The 18,532-nt window shown below is 49.9% G+C and overlaps 4 protein-coding genes across 4 annotated transcripts; 2 read left to right on the top strand and 2 right to left on the bottom strand.

Moving 5' to 3' along the window:
• Nucleotides 1-285: 285 nt before the first annotated feature.
• MIND_00807400 (uncharacterized protein) lies at nt 286-2,380 on the bottom strand (the record flags this gene model as incomplete). The annotated part of the gene is made up of 5 exons (XM_037364749.1): nt 286-676; nt 731-1,329; nt 1,386-1,672; nt 1,716-2,227; nt 2,274-2,380. 5 exons carry the CDS (start codon nt 2,378-2,380, stop codon nt 286-288), a joined length of 1,896 nt encoding a protein of 631 aa, XP_037217991.1.
• A 2,464-nt stretch (nt 2,381-4,844) lies between these two features.
• Nucleotides 4,845-6,485, top strand: MIND_00807200 (Alpha beta-hydrolase; the record flags this gene model as incomplete). The annotated part of the gene is made up of 7 exons (XM_037364748.1): nt 4,845-5,008; nt 5,064-5,252; nt 5,306-5,417; nt 5,462-5,932; nt 5,979-6,146; nt 6,192-6,349; nt 6,401-6,485. The coding sequence occupies 7 exons, from the start codon at nt 4,845-4,847 to the stop codon at nt 6,483-6,485; spliced, it is 1,347 nt and encodes a 448-aa protein (XP_037217990.1).
• A 1,280-nt stretch (nt 6,486-7,765) lies between these two features.
• Nucleotides 7,766-9,773, bottom strand: MIND_00807100 (uncharacterized protein; the record flags this gene model as incomplete). Its single annotated transcript, XM_037364747.1, has 9 exons — nt 7,766-7,884; nt 7,940-8,046; nt 8,095-8,119; nt 8,164-8,199; nt 8,799-8,899; nt 8,949-8,967; nt 9,024-9,339; nt 9,388-9,541; nt 9,586-9,773. 9 exons carry the CDS (start codon nt 9,771-9,773, stop codon nt 7,766-7,768), a joined length of 1,065 nt encoding a protein of 354 aa, XP_037217989.1.
• Nucleotides 9,774-10,626: 853 nt separating this feature from the next.
• On the top strand, nt 10,627-12,164 carry MIND_00807000 (Short-chain dehydrogenase/reductase family protein; the record flags this gene model as incomplete). The annotated part of the gene is made up of 7 exons (XM_037364746.1): nt 10,627-10,921; nt 10,976-11,214; nt 11,265-11,625; nt 11,681-11,813; nt 11,866-11,900; nt 11,958-12,046; nt 12,102-12,164. Exons 1-7 carry the CDS (start codon nt 10,840-10,842, stop codon nt 12,162-12,164), a joined length of 1,002 nt encoding a protein of 333 aa, XP_037217988.1. The 5' UTR covers nt 10,627-10,839.
• Nucleotides 12,165-18,532: the final 6,368 nt, after the last annotated feature.

Here is an 18,532-nt window from a genome sequence, read left to right as displayed (position 1 = left end):
GTCGACACCGTTACCTGGTTTATCATGTCTCTCAGGTGCGCTCTTCTTCTAACCTTACACTTTTACCTCTGATTCCATTCTTAGATGCCACAACATTTGCGCGAACGTGCTTTACTGGAGAAGCGTGCCATCAAGCGGCAACTTAAATGGCTCAAGAACGCAACGAAACGACTGCGTGCCGAGCACAAATACTTGCAGAGGGTTCTTCGAGCCCCAGGTGCTCGTGATTTCAAAGAAAATGTCTCTCCAATGTAGTTTGAATATACAATTTGATACTACAGACTTTTAGTAGCTATAAGCATGAATATCGAAGTCGTTGTCATCGAGTTGTGAGTTGCAATCGGACTCATCCTCTATTTCCTCTTCCTCTTCACCACCTGTTCCATAGTCTTCATCATAATAGAACTCTGGTTCCTCCAAGTCGTTCTCCATATTGATCTCAGTGACCTCATCATCTCCATCGTCAACCACGACATCGGTTTCATTGATATCCTCCAAATCAATGTCTTCTTCAGCTTCATTGGTTGCATTTGGAGCTGATGGTTGTAACGGCGTGATGGTTGGCAATGTGGGAGGTTCAGCATGAGGTGGAACACTGTCGAAGGAAGAGATAGCGCAGTCGAGATGGCCAACACCACCACCAACATACCGCATTAGCATATCACGATCAGCAAATCTGTCCGAGTCCAAGGTTAGCGACCACAAACAACGATTACTTACTTCCACGCACATATCAACATAGTAGCTCTTCCAATCATCGGTCTCGTCGAACAAGCGAGCTGCAGTCGGCTTCTGCGTTGATAAAAGATCATTTGTTCGACCCCCCGCAAAACGTGGAATAAGATGGCTCGCACGAATAACTTGTGCTGGATCAAGAAACCCAAAGGCATATGGATCGTCTTCGGGAACAAAACCAACTTGCGGAAGCTGTGCTGCTTCAATATCTCCAGGGCGCTCGGGGACAATGCCCATCCATCGGACCCAGAGAATCTCCATCGCGACTGGTGGCGTGGTGCCAGTTAAGAGAGAGCGATATGCTCTGGCGTGGAAGATCCCGATAACCTTGCAATACCAGTATGGGTGAGCCAGTCCACTGTCTGGTGCGCGCATTAGGACGAAGGGAGTTGTCAGCGGGTTGACAGTGTTGTAGTCTCGTCGAACATCATAGGTGGTATAGTTCACGCGCAGAGTTTTGGTGGCATACAGAGCATTGTTTAGCACATAAACAGTGTTTCTGTCGGCATCGGTGAAATCATGGTGGTCGTCGCCATCGAAAATACGGTGTTGTAGTCGTCCAAGAATATGATCTTGGAGCTTGGGGTAGAAATCCTGTCATGAACTAAGTAAACGGACACAGGCAAGTTCATGCTTGCAAAATTAGCTACCTTCATCGCAGGATCCTGCGTGCCGACAAATCTTGGAATGTCAATTGGAGATCGGCGAGCCCAACTAGTGTGATGATGGACCCGCATTGAGACCATTCCAAGCGGGTCAGACAAGCCTGAACGGACAAGGTGAAAATGTCGGGGCTGTCGAGCGCGATTGGCGCGAGCGGCTGCTCGTGCACGTGCAACCCGCATGTAGCGCTGGGCAAGTTGACGCTCATGGCCATTCTTGTTGGTCAATGTGTACATACGCTTGAGGAGGCGATGTAAACTTTCGCCCTGGAGAACTTTGTCAGAATTTGAATCCCGCAACCTTCGGCGGAAATATACTTGCAATTTGGGTTGAATAAATGTCAGTTGTCCCGAAGAGTCGAATAGTTGGGACATAGTCTCCCAGGGAATGCCATTTGTAGGTATTGAGATTAAATGCTTTGAGCTTGGGAGTCGAGGACGATGTTTTGCTGCCAGATGAGATAGCTTGATCATGGCGATGACGTGCTTCACGTGGCAATTCTTTGGTCTTGAATGCAGTACACGTTGTCTGCTGAAAATTGCGCATGAGCGTTCCAAGTTGACTCGTAAGCATGTCGAGGTGGTCAAGAGTCTGGTCCGTATGCATTCTGAGCTTGGCATAGCCGTGCCATTCAGCAAGACGGTACAGAAGCTTGAGAATGCAAGAGTTATGCTCGTCTGTGTCAGGCAGGGAAAATAAGCCTTCAAAAACCGGAATCGCACACTGGAGTAGATCTTCGAAATCACGTGCACTCAATTTCTTCATTTCAGACGCGTTTGTCGCAAATCGGCGAATGGTATCAATACCAAATCTTGGAACCTGACGATATCTATTGACTGGATGAGATCAACTCGGTATTATACTTTAAAGCATACCGTGAATCCAGTTCTGCCACCAGAGAAGGCCCATCCGGCATGGCATACAACAGACGGATAAGATGTGTAAATAGGTTCTTCCAGACCCCAAGTTCGAATTCGTGCATGAAGTCGACAACTAACATCCGGTGGAGGGGGAAATTGTGACCAAGGCGGTTGATAAATGCATTCTATATTATATTCCGAATCAAGACGATGAAAGCGAGCGGACTCAAGAATGCGTACGACAGTTGGCACAGATGATGTTGCCTTAAGCTCCTTCTCAACCTTGCTGGAGCGGACCCCCAAGCCATATGCATAGATGTATCGTCATGCTTTGGCAATCTTGCTGGAAAGATATTGCCGGACAAAACTACCCCCACGATTCACAAGATCTTGAATCTGGCCCATAAGGTGGAGCGCAGATTTTGGTGTCAGACAACGAGGACAGGGACATTCCCCATTTTCGCGGATTGTTGCGAGCAGAACCCTGGTAAATTATTTAGCTGACCATATTATACGCTTGTGAAAGCTTACTTCTCTGGATAATCAGCGGAGTAGGTGAATATTCGGGGATAAACACGTCGCTCAATACCATCGGCACATGTTACGACAATTCCGTACTGATAGTAGTGGAGGAATTCATCGTCAAGTAAATGCTTCCATACAGCATGAACAAGCTCGCGGCGACAATGGGCCAGTACCGATGCCTTTTGCGTATTCCATTTTGTGAAGATGGACTTGATTTGATCTTGAATTGCGTCCGGAAGCTGTCGGTTGGTTGTCAGTAAACAGTCGAGCATCAAGAGTAATAGCGTACGGAAGGAATATATGCTATATGGTGTTCCGCACCAATACTTGGTTTCCCACCAATATATTTAGATAGGTTACCAAAGAGCATGTAGATTGGCCAAAGCTTTGCGGTACCAAAGTTTGTGAGATGAGTCGAGTCAGACCAGAACAGAAGTGCAGCAACAATCTTCTCCCGTCCACATTTGAGATCATCGGGAGGAAGTTGACCGTGGCGCTGGACATGATCATGCTCCGCAATGAAAGCATCGGAATTATACAGCTCGCTATACACCCGAATAGGTGCGTCATGGCCAGGGAGCTTCCGAAATAGTTTGAATGGTGTGAGGTGAAAGTGTTGCGACAGTGGGTCGGCAAAAGCAGCCTTGATAACGTTGACAAGGCTTCTGAAATAGAGGCCTGGAACTGCCACGGTCACAGGCGGGGCTCGTCGCACACCAGTCGGCACCTGGATATCGACGGTTGTAGTAGTGAAATCTTTCATAAAAGGGAATGAGGTCTTTCCGTCTTCATCAACAAGTTTGTTGGCCCGACTTGCGTTGAAATCCACAAGATCATCGACGTTGAATTCGGGATTGAGAAGAACATCGTGAACGAGGGAATTTATTTCACTATCCGATTTGGTTACATTCCCGTTGTTCTTCCAGTCCATCAATAGTGTCGCCGTTGGATTTGTTGCTGGTGCAAGTAGCGTGGATTTTCTCGGAAGACCAACTGGGGGATTCCGAGAGAAATTGCCTGAAAGATCGTCGTCTTCGATGAGTGAATCAGGATCATACGATGGGCGATGGAGATACTCTCGCCATAGACCAAACACACTCGTTGCAATGGTCTTGAACCTATCGCGCACGATGAGCGTGACCCGAGGTAAGATTGGCCCCATGACCTCCTCAATCGGCGCAACATCAGGGACAAAATCGTTGAACCGTGCTGGAAGACGCGTTGTCCTTTTAGGGCGGCCAGAGTTTTCTCCCGTCTCCTCAGGCATCGGAGGAGCATTGCCAGTGCTTTGTTCAGCGCTTGCTTGCAGATTAATGCTGGTGTCGGAAGATGGTGGGGTTGGTATAGATAGCCCAGGGAGTTGGGAATGTGGCTCGAAGTCAGAATTAGTAGCTGGAGGCGAGTGCTACATTGGTTTAGTCAACTTTTTGATATGGTTATATGCAAGAGCCCACCTCTCTCCGCCGTTGTTTTCGTTCCACAAGAGCGGGTGGTGCCTTGCGCTTGGTTGAGAGCCTTTCCCTCAAAGTTGGTGGCCGAGTTGGGGTCAATGATGAGCGCTGTTGATGTGCCGCAAGCCGCTCTTGCTGGAATTGTCGATACTCAGTACAGGTTGACTGGTGTCGCGTCAGCCATCCATGGTCCGCAACTATTGTGCCGCAAGATGGTGCCAAACAACGAAAGGTAGCAGCAGCACTGCCAAGGCCATTTGGTGGGACGGCGGCCGGCATGCATAAGAAGAGAATGAGCAGAATAAAGAGAATGGTGTTGTGATGTTGACTGTGCCAGTGACGGCCCCAGCCCATCGGTATTGACTTCACGTCGGCGCGCACACACTGGCACGGCTTGCGACAGCGACTGGCAGTGGTGGAGGGGAAGAACAAATTCTTTTGGTCAATGCGATTACATGTTTCATACTAGTACCTAGTCACCAAGGGAATGATCCTCGTACTGAAAAAAAAAATTAGTTCGGATATAAAAGAATTTGTTTGTGATGCTTGCCTTTTTGCCTCCCTCTTCCCCTCCGACTGCCCCGCCTTTGAGTTATTGGTGGTGGCGGCAATGGCGCACCCCATAACCCCAAACCCATCATCCTCCCCAGCCCATAATGCATCAACAGCCACCCAAGACTCCGACGAGTCGGACGAAATGCTAGTCGACTGGAAAGCCAAGTACATGGCACTTGAGGCTCATTCACGGCTGACCAAGCGCAAGCGATCTGGCAAGTAGGTCTAGCTGGTACTTCACCAATAACATATATCACTCACTTACCATTCACAGTGAAACACAGGGCAGCATTACGCAGCAAGGCCGTGGTATCCGGTTGCTTGTATCGCTCTTTCTTGATCCAGCACAGATTGTTGTGGCTGGAGAAGCGTATGAGCAAACTCAACAGGAGCCTCTTGAGTATGACGAGTTCAATGACGAGTTGTCAGAGGAGCAGGAGAAGGCAGTGGCCGAACGTCGACCGTAAGTCTGAAGTAACTCAGATTCAAGTTGAAGCATTACTTCTCCACTCACAGAGATGAACGGCTCTTCACCGCATATCGCTTGCTACTTGAGCTTGTCCCAGGACTTCTCTACCAGTTGACAAACTGCAATAACCCCGACGACTTAACCAGCTACTACATACAGGTCAGCAGTGCTGGTGTCTGTGGACTGAAACTCACCATCGGCAGCTTAATAAGGGAGCTAACGACTCGCGTAGTGACGACATTGGCCGAATTACTAGACTCCTGGCAAATCTCATCAACAACGACCGATATAACAAGGAGATTCTTCAGTTTGACTTTACCCCACCTGCGAAAAACCAGGATGGTCAAACAATCAGAGACCAGCATGGAAACACAGTACGGCAATATGCACCTATCTTGACGCAAGAGCGCAACAACAGAGGTGTCCAGCATGATATCTGTGGTGGTTTGCTGTCGTCAACTGACTGTGACTGGAAAGACGACATGTTCGTTATCATCTCTGATCCGACCCTCACTTACTCTTCGCTTTCATTCAGTGCCCGCATTGCAGCACGCACATTCGAACCTGATTCCACCTACTCAGCCTCATTCCTCTGTCGCATTTTCTTCCAAGGCTTTGAGTTCAAGCCTGAAGACCCGTATGAAGGTTTTCTTCAGTCGCACTACCTCGTCAGCGTCAGCGCTTATTCCCTATCCAAAAACTTGTCTCATAACTGCCCAGTGCTACAAGTCCGTTTTCCTGGGTCCTTCCTCAGTCAAAAACAACGAAAATGTCCCACCTACTGCTAAAAGAATCAAGAATAATGTCGGTCAAGCTCGGAATGTGGCGACTAGACTCAAAATGAACGGTCGTGTAACTGGACGCTCTGTGGCATATATTGCAGTTCTGGTAGGTGCTTGCTGGTGGTAGTATAAGGACTGACCATTATCTTAGACCCACTTCTGCTTGACAAACGCAGAACAATGGACCGAGGAATTTGGCGGCTTCCTCTACTCTTCCATGTACAATTTTATTGTTGATTATTTCGAGGCTGCGCGGGTAGGGACGGCACACCGGGAGCGTGTGGATAAATTGTTGGCATGGTGGGACAGGTGAGTGGTCTCAAATGACATTCATTGCGCAAAAACTGAGCTTTACAACAGCCAAATCTTCCCCCACCACCCTTCTACTCGGACTGTCAGCAAGACTACCTCAAACACCATTGCCCGATTGCGTGGCCTTCGTTGATACCACACAAGCCTGTTCATTCTAGATAATATACAATATATCCTTTTAATTTGCTAGAGTATTCTGTCGGATTGAATTGTGTGTTCTGATAAGTGGGATACTATGCTTGTCTCATACTGGTGAGTTGCTATCTGTCGTGTACTGCCTCATGAGTAGGAGCAAGACTTTTGCATGCTCAGAAGCCCCGTGCCGACTAATGCTTACCGTTGAGCTTGACCAGCGATTGGGAAAGTGGATGGTGGCGATGATGGCTCATGAGAGCTTGCCAGTGACCACGCGGCTGATGTCATCCTCACAGCGCTCGTCGTCAATTCGCGAGTTGCAACCGTACTTGTGAGCACTCGTCAGCATTTTCCAAATTCACTGATGTACGGACAAGCAGTATATAGTCAGCTCCCTAGCAGGCGGACCCTTAGAGTTTCTTCTCTTTGGATCCTCCCCTGCTAGGACCTTGATCTCAGGCCTCCGGGGTTGCCCTTACAGACTGGGAGGACTTGGGCATGGTTGTGGTTGACTAGAGACCGCGTCGGGGCGGCCGCACGACTGATGTCATTTACAATTGAATCGTCCGGTTACTTTTTTGTACACCGTGTAGCTGACTATATACAGCCCGGGCTTGTCTTTAGCTACTGCTGTCAGGCACAGAAGGGCGGTGTCGCAGGCCAGGTCCCAGGGTGACTGTCAGGAGGGCATTGATGGATCCGTGATGGTGTGGGCTTGACCAGGTGTCAGACCAGACATGGAACCAGAATCGGAATGGAATTGGAATTGTCTCCGAGGGGCTGAAAGGGAGGAAAGAATATTCTGCTTGCATTCTGGGGAAGCATTGAGCATTTTGATGGTAATTTCCTATTTGAGATGTGATGACATAACCACGTCACACCTGCCAGTGCACACATGTGACATTCTGGCCTTGAATCACAATGCCTGTGGCCAAGAGGATATGTATCTCTTCTTCTTGCACTGAAAATCTGTGAGAAATAGTGCACCCTCCAAGTCTGCAACCGAGACTCTCCCAGACTCTGATGACAATGACACTAGCTGTTCAGACCCACTTGTCGAGAAGCCGACTCACTTCCAATAATCAAATGTATGGGGCCTACCCCCCTTGATTGAGTACATATCCTCCCACCTGGCTACACTTTTTTTCCTGATGATGAGCGTGATAAACTTGCAGCAGCTGCAAGTTTACTTGCTCATATCATGGTACACACTAATAACTGATTGGAAATAAAAAGTAATACATTGGTTTGGACAATGAGTAAGTATTCTCAACAACTTCAAGTTGAATCATATGCAGAAGGAGTCCCAGTGGCCAGTGGCCAGTGGCCAAGTGGCATGTCCAGTTGCGATCGGCGTTGTATCCCGCGACCATGGGCTGGTGTGGGGCGGATTGGTGCTATCCACGCGTCCATTGGTATATGAGTATGCTTGTAGCGATGGGTGGCACCCACCGATTGATACCACCGGCAGCAGCCAGTCCTTGGGGGGCGGGGCGGGCGGGGCGTGAATTGGTAGCGGGACGCGGACAATCTTGCGGCTGATCGAGCGCGAGTTGAGACTGGCGGGCTATAAGCACCGACAGACACAAGTGTATTAAACGACGCACGAGGCAAGGAGGCTGTTCGAATACACTGGGCGGCGTCAGTCACATGGCTGCGGAAACAATGGCACTCACTTTTGGCGAGGAATGTGTACAGCGCGAGCCACACGACTGGGCTTGGCTGTCAGTGTCCAAGGGGGGTTCAAGATCCGAATCACGGATATAGGGTCGGAAAGTTTTTTTCCGACCCTCCGGGGACCCCCCCCTCCCCCCCTCCTGCCATATAGGGTAATATGTTCCCACGATTAGCATCATGTGACCACTGATGTGATCAAAAATTGGCATAAAAAATTTAATCTTTGTGAAACTTTTTTTTTTCAAAAAAATTTATGTATCTGTATATGTATGTGTGTAGGTATCTATATACCTGGAACCCTCAAATACACATGGCAGGCCATATCACTGTTCAATATGTTCACCTCTCATCAATTACCTGATGATGGGCCTGTGATAGGGTGTACTATCCAGGCTTATGGGCCTGAAAGTATATAGATATAAGTATGGGGGGTTGTGAACTATAGAAATGAGAGTGTATACACTATATTTTCAGTGTCTTTACACCCATATAAGGCCCAAATCTTTTATATACAAAAAGTTTTTTTTACCCTCCGGGACCCCCCCCCTCCCCCCTACCCCATGTGCCTGATAAGGATCTTGAACCCCCCTTGTCAGTGTCTGCGTAGGTGATGTGAACATAGATGACCACGCACAGTTCTCCTTCATCGTCGCGAACTGGATACCTGTAGCTATATTAGGAGAACGGGCGGGAAGGCTGAGACCTACCGAGATGCCGACGGCCACCGACGTCAAACTGGCCATGGTGTCAGCCTGTCTCAAAGAAATGAACAATTTAATGTTACCTGGTGATGAGCCCAGTTTCTGCGCCATAATCAGAGTGAGCAACTTGAAGTACACAATCGGCCACAAGCACGCACCGATCGTCCAGACGACAAGTTTGTCAATGATCCGGCGCCCGCCAGGAAGGCTGTAGGCCCCGTACAACCGCCTGATGTAGTAGCAGAGCGCCACCGTGATGAGCACGTCGAGCACAACGCCGACGTTGATCGCCGCAGTGATCAGCCACCCAAATTCGAACTGGTATCGCGCGCCGTCCGGCTGCCGGGGCACATCCACGAAGCTCTCCGCGGCTGTCACGCAGCCGCCGCCCAGCCGCACGACTGCGAGCACGGCACAGATGCCCGGGACAAGCCGGCGCCCCGATAGCAGGTGGATGCGGTACGTGAAGAAGCCCTTCGGATTGTCAGAGTTGTTCTGCGAGTGCACCGGTGGTCAGCGTACCTGAACGAGGGCCGTGATGAGCAGCTCGAAGACGGGTGTGAGCGCCAGCGGGTAGGTGTTACCCGGCTTGAGGAGCTCAGGCAGCCCAGCGGACTGGACCGTAAAGATGTATAACGCGTAACACGAGCTGATAGTGTGTGCAAGTTCCAAAAAACTGTCAAGTCAGTCCATGTCGGAACTATCAAGCAAGGACCTCACATCACCATTACAACGAGGATCCGCAACCACAGGCGGTCGTCCTTAGCGCCGCCCCAGTAGATGTATGCCTGAAACATGACTGTACCGAACAGGAAAATGGACACCATGACGCCGATTTCGAAGGCACCCAGGATGAGCGGCGAGTCAACGCCGATCGACACCGTCCGTATGTGGGGTGAAAGCAACATTTTGACTGAGGAGATGATTAGTACTGAGGATCCGAGTCACTGAATGTCGCATTACTTATGTATGACTCCGAGGGCACAGAACCCAGATCGCACCCCGCTGCGTGGGAATCCAGCCGGAAAATGACAGATTTGGATACACGACGCCGATTCAAATCCTTGAGCTTCTGTGGAAACGGAGATGGCGATCGAGAACAGTGTAATTGTTTGATGTTGTTGCCGGCTTGAGCTTCGTAGGAGCGCCGCAAGGTCGCTGAGGATTGGTGGTTAATGTTTCTTGTGGGAAGATGAGGAGAAGGAGGCCGAGTCTGTGGTCGAATGATTGACGCCAGGAGCGACTCATGGATCCAAGAAAACCGATATTAGCCATAGCCATAATCGTAGTCCGATAGCTTCAAGTTTAGGAGCATCATTCAAAGTAACTGTTTTAGTTCAGCATATGACGCACCTCGTCCGCGGTGCGGCGCAGGACAAACCGCACACTGCGGAGCGCGACTCAGTCGGAGGTGCGCTGGGTAGCAGGTACCGGTCCGCCTCCTTATATGGTCCAAAACAAGTGTACGCCTATAGCTGGAGGATTTCGGCGGCCAGCGCACGCGGGTACTTGTAAGCGCCGAAGGACACGTCGTCATGCTGCATTGCACAGTGTCTGGGCTGGTGGTGATGGTTATGAGCAAGAGAGATCAATATTACGCAGTGTGTCACATGTTTTTCACGTGCCGTGACGGATTGGGTGACTGATGGCGTCCGTTGCCACGGAAATGGGACACCACGTGGCCCGCCTTCTCTTCTTTCCGTAACCACCACCACTAGACTGCACCGAGACTTCATCCGTCGACATGCGTAGCCGAGCACACACGCAAGCGGGCGGCCTTCTCCTAAGCCAAGTTGTGCAGGGCACTTCGAATCTCCAAGCCGACATGACATCACAGGTCGGAACGTCTTCCGAGGAGTGTCTGAGGTGATTACCCAGAGGCCCGCCCGCTGGCACTCCCGACGAATAAAATGCGGGAGGCTGCTGGAATGGAGGACCCAATTGCCCCACCAACCCAGCTGTTTCACTACGAAAATGTCTCTCCCTACCTTCGACGTCTCCAGCACTGCCGAGCAGGTCGCAGATACCTTCGCTAGCGACATCGCTGGGAAGAACGGTACGTCCATATAACCCCCCTCCATTGCAGCAACTTGCTCACCCGCTATTGTAGTCCTCGTCACCGGCACGTCGCAGAATGGCATCGGCTTTGAGACCGCGCGGGTTATCGCCAAATATGCCAACCTCGTCATCATCACCGGCTACAGCTTGGAGCGTCTTCAGAAGTCCGCTGAGGCTCTCCGCAAAGAGGGTGGAAAGGCTGAGATTCGTCCTCTTGTTCTCGACCTCGCCTCCCTCGCTGCTGTCCGCAAGGCCGCTGCTGAGGTTAACGCCTACTCTGAGCCCCTCCATGTATGTCTCAGCCGCCCTCAATCTCGCTGCCAATGGATTGACTTTTGCAGGTTCTCATTCACAATGCGGCGGACACCAACGCAACTTACCGCATCACCGAAGACGACATCGAAGGCCAGATGGCCATCGACCACCTCGGCCCCTTCCTCCTCACGAAACTTCTATACCCCAAACTCCTTGCCTCTACTTCTTCCTCGTGGCTCCCCCGTATCGTCATCGTTGCTTCTGGTGCCCAGGGCGCTGGCCCCGGCATCGACTGGACGATGCTCCGCAAGCCCCACCCCGGCTCACCGCAGGAGAGCAGTGTCTTCGCGCGCTACCACGAGGCCAAGTCCGCAAACGTGCTGTTTGCCCTTGCGCTCGCCAAGCGCTGCGAGGGGAAGCTCCGCGCCTACAGTTTGCATCCCGGTAGTACGTGATCTCGCCAGCCTATCTGCTCCTCGTTGATGCTCAATTTTGCAACTAGTCATCTTCAGCAACATCTTCACGAAGGAGGCGATGCTTCCGGCGCTCAAGGCCATGGGCGATATCAAGGAAGACGGATCACAGAACCCTGATGCATCCCACCCGTGGAAGACCATCCCAGAGGGCGCTGCCACGTACGCTTCCGCGGCTCGTTCCCTGACTTACGCTCATGGATCTTTCCCTCAGCACCCTCGTTGCGGCCTTCGATCATCGCCTAAATGGTTCGCGGTCTTCCTCCCTCCCTACCTTCCTTCTCCATTTATTCACGCATCTCGCAGACAAGTCCGGCGCCTACCTGATGGACTGCGCCGACGCCAGCGAGACTGCCGGCGGGCCGCACAACCGCAGCGCGTTCAACTCGGATATCGTAAGTCTTTCAAATTGCAAATTGCGAGGAGTTGGCGCTGACGATGCTCGTCTAGGCCAATGCGGATAAGTTGTGGACGCTGTCGGAGGAGATCGTCGGGGAGGAGTTCAAGATCTAAATTTAAGTGCCTATCTAGAATGTATGGACGACGCAAGTCCACATAGACTGCTACTTTTTGTACAACATGGCTGGGATTTTCACCAGTTAAAACGTGATTAAAGACAATTTGTGGCGTCGTAGTTCCCAATGCAACAGCTTCTCTCAATAGATCGAAGGAAAGTTACTAGTAGTCTTCTTTGCACTGGCAGATCCTGGCTTTATTTTGCTTGAACTTGGGAATTTCTGCAATGAAAACTTGATATAGCACTGCTATTCTGGTTGATCAATCTAGTCTCATCGTTGTACCCCAATCAGCGCTGGCGCTCACCGGCGCATCTGATCCGAATCCGAGCCATCGTTGTCATGGCGGCAGGCTCACGCCAACTGACTACTGTTCGGCAGCGCTGTACGAGTATATCACTGGCAGTCTCGCGTTCAGCGCCTTCCACACCACCCCCCAAGGCTATTCCACAATGCCGCTTCTTCCCCTCCGCGACGTCCTTCCCATTGAGCTCTGGGAGCTCGTGATCCAGGATCTCGATGACGACGACCTTCTGCTATTCTCCGGCGCCGCTGCCGCCTTGCACGAGCTCTGCACACGGCGCTACTTTGCACACCACAAGCGTGGGACTGTCACGCTAGTCCGGCCCGATCTGCCGGTGGTGCGTGTGCTGTCGGATGCGTGGGGCCCGCTGCTGCGCCGTATGAGGATCGAATATGGATATATGGGCGCGGCAGAGATAGACGCGCTGCAGGGGCTACTGGCCAACGCGAAAAAGCTACGGCAACTAACTCTTACTTGGGATCGAGCGAACTGGGACAGCGCCGAGTTCTGCCGGGCGCTGTTCCTGGCCGCGCGCAACGTGAACGGGCCCGTGATTGTGCACTACTCACAGGCTTTCTTTACGTGTCTTTCCGGGGACATCGCACGGTGGGACCTGGGCTTCGGGCAGCGGCTGAACCCTCCGGCCCGCGGCGGCGGCGGCCGCACTCCGGATACTTACTATGAAACAACAACGACGTGCCACGACCGCAGCCGCCGCCGGGTCGCGAAGCCGCCGAGGGTTATCGACGAGGTCAAGTTCACGGTGCTCGGGCCGCGCGCGGCCGGCGGTCGGCCGTGCAGCATGCTCCTCTTCAACCCCTCGGCGATCACGGAATTTACGCTCACGGACACCCTCTCTGCCTCCGTGCGCCCGTACCTGGCCATTTTCCTGCGTTATGTACGCCTCCCTGCCATGCGCAGCCTCCACATCGCGCCGCGCAACATCGCGGACCCTGACGCAGTCCGTGTATTCCTCCAGAATCACCCAGAGCTCACCACGGTGGCAAGCACTGGAAGTGCCAGCAGGGAGTCTGGCGCCGAGGGTCCGCTGATTGATCCGCCGCTAATGCTGCCAGCGCTGGCCGAGGTCGTTACGCATGCCGAACATGGCACCGTGGCCGGCGGCCTGATCCCGGGGCTCGCGCGGACCCCGGCGCTGCGTACTGTCTCATTCCACTTTGGAGAGACTGCCGCTGACATTACGCCGTTCTTTCGTGACCTCGAGGCACTCGCTGTCTGCCGGCCAGCCGCCGGCGAGCTTGAACTGCAGCTTACACTGACGCCCGGGTCCAGCAAGCCTGGCGGCGGCGCGCGGCTCCGCTCCGGCTCGCACGCCCCTGCGCTCTGGGCCAACACGACACCTTTCTTCGACGCTGCTGGTGCGCTCACATGCGTCAACCAGCTCACACTGAATGTATACACGCTGCAGTGCGCGCGCAATCTGCTGCCGTGGACGACCCACTTTCCCGCGCTGACTCAGCTCACGTTTTGTCTATGCCTACCGCCTCCTGATGATCCTCCAGCGCAGGAATTGATGCGTTCAGCATTCTGGGATGAGGCTGCTAGTCGCTTGACCAATTCACAGTTTCTGGGAGTGTACATTAAAACTGTTTATTAATCAGAACAAAATGCTCATTGATCAGTGACAGTGCTAGTGATTATCAAGAGATGGTTATTCCCTGATAACAATAGCAGACATGCTCATAACTATGTTACTACCAGGTATATATCTGGTTACCAAATACACACTAGTGTAGGACCTTCCACATAAATATAGATAGTTGTCACATGGTAAATTCAAATCTTTCTTTTCCCCCAGAAACATGAACACAAATATCACCTTTTAATATATATTTCCTTCTGAAAGAAATAAGATATTTTATCTGAATAAAAATAGACACCAAAATGATTTCTTTTTATCCATCTTTAAGTACCAGAGAAAGACACTCTTTTCATCACAATGAAAGAGCAATTAAAAGACTGCCATTTTGTCCAACTTTCGAAGCGGATCATGGAGTTCAATGTGGTTGTGACCACATACGGAACAGGGCACCCTCCCGAGCCAGGCGGGCCTGAACCATTCGTGGCAGACCTCTTCTGCGCCGCGTTAGTACGACAACGCGGGCACGAAAAGAAGTGCTACCCATTCGCTTGCGATCCCGGACATGCCACATTGCAGCCCAGTAGCGAGTGGTGCACTTGTTGAGCTGTCGGAGGCGATTCTTGGGCAAAGACGTGTGTCCGATCTTGAAAATGTGCTGCCCATTTCGCAATTTGAGGTCCAAGGCGTAGATTACGCCAGGACCGTCTTTGGGTGGAGAGTGGTGATGGTTGGAGATCAGTAGCACTCGCGCTTGAATGGCGAGACGTAATTGTTGAGGGGATGGGAATTTGAGAGCGAGGGTTAATGTGCGGGTGCGAGCATCTTTTTGCAAAAACACAAAGATCACAATTTGTTGTAGACAGAAAGTTGGACAAAATGGCAGTCTTTTAATTGCTCTTTCATTGTGATGAAAAGAGAGTCTTTCTCTTTTCAGAAGGAAATATATATTAAAAGGTGATATTTGTGTTCATGTTTCTGAGGGAAAAGAAAGATTTGAATTTACCGTGTGTGTTGTTGCATTTGTAGGCTTCTTTTTGAAGGAATCCATCACATGATCTGGCATCAAATAAGCCAAAGGCAACGAATCTTGCCCTACAGGCCCATCTAGAACAGTATTACAAGTGAGAAATGCCATCTTTCAGTTAAATAAACCTTATAAACTCAAGTATATACCATAAAATTGTTCATCATTTTATATTATTATATTACTATTTTTAACCGTTTTTAAATGGTAATAAACGTTTACTAAACGTTTTCTTACCATTTCCATTTAGTTTACCTGGAGGTGTAAATGAAAACTAAATAGTTGGAGCCCTAGAGATGTTAGGGTGCAGGATTTAATTAGTGTTTTAATTAGTGTTTCAACCTGCATTGTGGAACATGCACCGGTGATTTGGACAAAAAGGGTGGCCCAAAGCTGGATTTATAGGGCAAAAATCTGGTGCCAAAAATTGCCAGCTGATTACTGCTAAATCAAGACCTGAGATATAAATGAGCATGACCGAGTATATACAAGAATAGTAGGACTGGGACTCACACAGTAGGACTTAGTCCTACTTTGATAGCTCCCATATCACACCCTGTTGATTCCTACCACATACCTATCCTTTTTGATCCAATCATCGCCCTGATGACATCCCCGCTTGTCACTGTTCCTGTCAAATGTCTATGTCCTGTTGCATAGCCTTACTCTGACAGTAGTGTGACAAGTGCCATGGTGAAACAGCTACTTACAGTCTAGTTTAGTCTGACACCTGTTGCACTAGTATGTGACGTCACAGGTGCAGACGGTATATAAGTAGCCTGCTAGATCTCCTGTACCCTAGTCCTTTTATTCTCATTGATTACACCAAACACACCTACCTGTTTGGGAGTCTGTCACACTAGTAACAAACTCCTACCATCTTACGAATCCTCCCTTTACTTTGTTCTACGGAGCCATCACTTGATCACTCATTCAGTTGACCCATCATTTGATCAAGCTCTGTTTGTGACATAATAAAAGGACTACCTTCGTACCCTCGTACCAACAACTACCAACAACCACCAACTATCAACCACTACCCCTATCCCTTACCTCTACTCCGCCACCCTCATCATACTACTATGACTACCAAAGTCATTCTCGCCTCTACTCCCTCGTTCTTCGATGGCACTCCAGCCAAGTGGAACAACTTTTACGACACTCTCACTACCTATATCGGTGCTTACGACAGTGAACTGAATACTGAGAAGAAGCGGATCTTCTTCACAGTATCCTTTCTTCGAAAGGCAGATGGTTCAGACTGTGTAGCAGCTGATTGGGTCCGCAACTGGAAGAAGCGTACTCTGAATCCAGATGGTACTCTTCGCACCTCCTATACTTTTGCAGAACTCATCACTGAGCTAGAATCTGCCTTTGAGGATAAGAACCTCTCACAGATTGCTCATCTGAAATTAACAAGTAATTGCCAGGGGCGTATGTCACTTGTTGAATTCTTGCAACAGTTTGAAATTCATGCAGAACAGGCTGGTTACTCACCCCATGCAGAGGGTGGTAACTATGATGCCTTCCTGGTGGAACTTCTAGAGGACAATGTGAATGAAGATATCATCAGTCAGATGTATGTTGGAGGGGATGTCCTGCCTTCCACATACAAGCTCTTCAAGGAACGATTGCTACAGATTGATGGAAATCTGCAGCGAAGCAAGATTCGACGCAATCGACAAGTTACATCTCCGGTACACAAACCACGAGCAGTACATCATACTCCCCGTGGGTTTACTCCTACCCCAGTGGGCTTGACTCAGAAAACCTCTCAGTCAGTTCAAGACCAAGTGGTACCCATGGATGTGGACAAGCAAAGGCAAAAAGGAAAGCCTTTCACTTGTTATAATTGCGGCAAGATTGGACATTTGAGCAGAAACTGCAGTGAACCCCACAAGCAAGGATTCAATCTTCGAGCGCTTTGCGCTGAGATTGATGGCTTGGACACTGGCAGTGAAGTTCTGCAGACTCTCGCTACAAAGCTGAGAGAACGGGGTTTTTGAAGCGCTCAGTGCCAATGGCCAAGGTAGCTGAGCAGAAGTTTGGAAGATATACAATTCTTGAACAACTAACGGATACAGATCTTGTTGATAATACCGATTCATCTCCTAATTCCCCACCTAATACCATTTCGAAATTCCATATCCATTCCAAACGCAAGGCCCGTGGCAGACTTGCTGCCTCGACAACTAGAATGAAACCTCAAGAACAAAAGGGGAGCAAGAAGACTCCGATGGCTCAATCCTTGGATAAGGAGGAAGCGCCAATTCCAGTATATAAACGAACACGAATTCCATCCACCACACGCATTCGACAAGCTGCACTTAACCAGCACACTACAAAACCTGATAAGCTGTCACAAGATCTCAAGGAGTTCTACAAGCACAGGAACCGGCATGAATTCATGCTTCCTATCTCTTTGACTACGCTTGACACAGGCAAAGTCCGTTCTGTGAATGCATTGCTCGACTCTGGCTGCACTTCAACATGCATTGACAGAGATTATGCAGTTGCACAGAATTTTGAGATGAAGGAGCTGGATGTTCATATCCTGCCAAGAAATGCTGATGGAACTGTCAACTCCAGGGGGAGAATCACTCATTATGTTGAACTTCAGATGAAGATTGGCTCCCACCAGGAGAAGCAACGATTCTTGGTGACAGGTTTGGGGAAATCAAGAGTATTCATTGGATATGACTGGCTCTTGAAGCATAATCCCAAGGTTGATTGGCGAGCCCACAAATTAACATTCAGTGGCTGTCCAGCAGAATGCAACATGACTGGCACTGAATATGGAACTGGTTGCAATGATCCTCTAATGGAGGAAGGAGATTCAATTCTTCTGATTGACTTTGCACCTGCTATTGATATTCGAGCCAAGGAGACACAATCTCAACGGTTGGCTGAAGAAGCTCGCAAGGACCAACACTCAGCAGAGATTCCTGTGCAATACCGACATTACACAGATGTCTTTTCCAAGGAATCATTTGACTCTCTTCCTGAACGCCGACCATGGGATCATGCTATTGAGTTAAAGCCTGGAGCACAAGCTGTTGACTGCAAGATCTATCCTCTGTCTCACCTGGAACAACAGAAGCTAGATGAGTTCCTGGAGGAAAATTTGGTAACTGGCCGAATCCGACCATCAAAATCACCAATGGCATCATCATTCTTCTTTGTCAAGAAAAAGGATGGGACCCTCAGACCAGTACAGGATTACAGGAAACTGAATGAAATGACTATCAAAAATCGATATCCACTTCCTCTAATCTCTGAACTGGTGAACCAACTTCAGGGTGCCCATTACTTCACAAAGCTTGATATTCGCTGGGGATATAACAATGTGAGAATCCAGGAAGGTGACGAGTGGAAAGCTGCGTTTCGAACAAACCGTGGCTTGTTTGAACCACTTGTTATGTTCTTTGGACTCAC

This window comes from Mycena indigotica, assembly GCF_014461135.1.
Source record: "Mycena indigotica strain 171206Taipei chromosome Unknown Mind.scaff0007, whole genome shotgun sequence".
Lineage (NCBI taxonomy): Eukaryota > Fungi > Basidiomycota > Agaricomycetes > Agaricales > Mycenaceae > Mycena > Mycena indigotica.
Note: the sequence above shows the minus strand (reverse complement) of the source record. Positions and strands in the feature narration are given on the sequence as shown.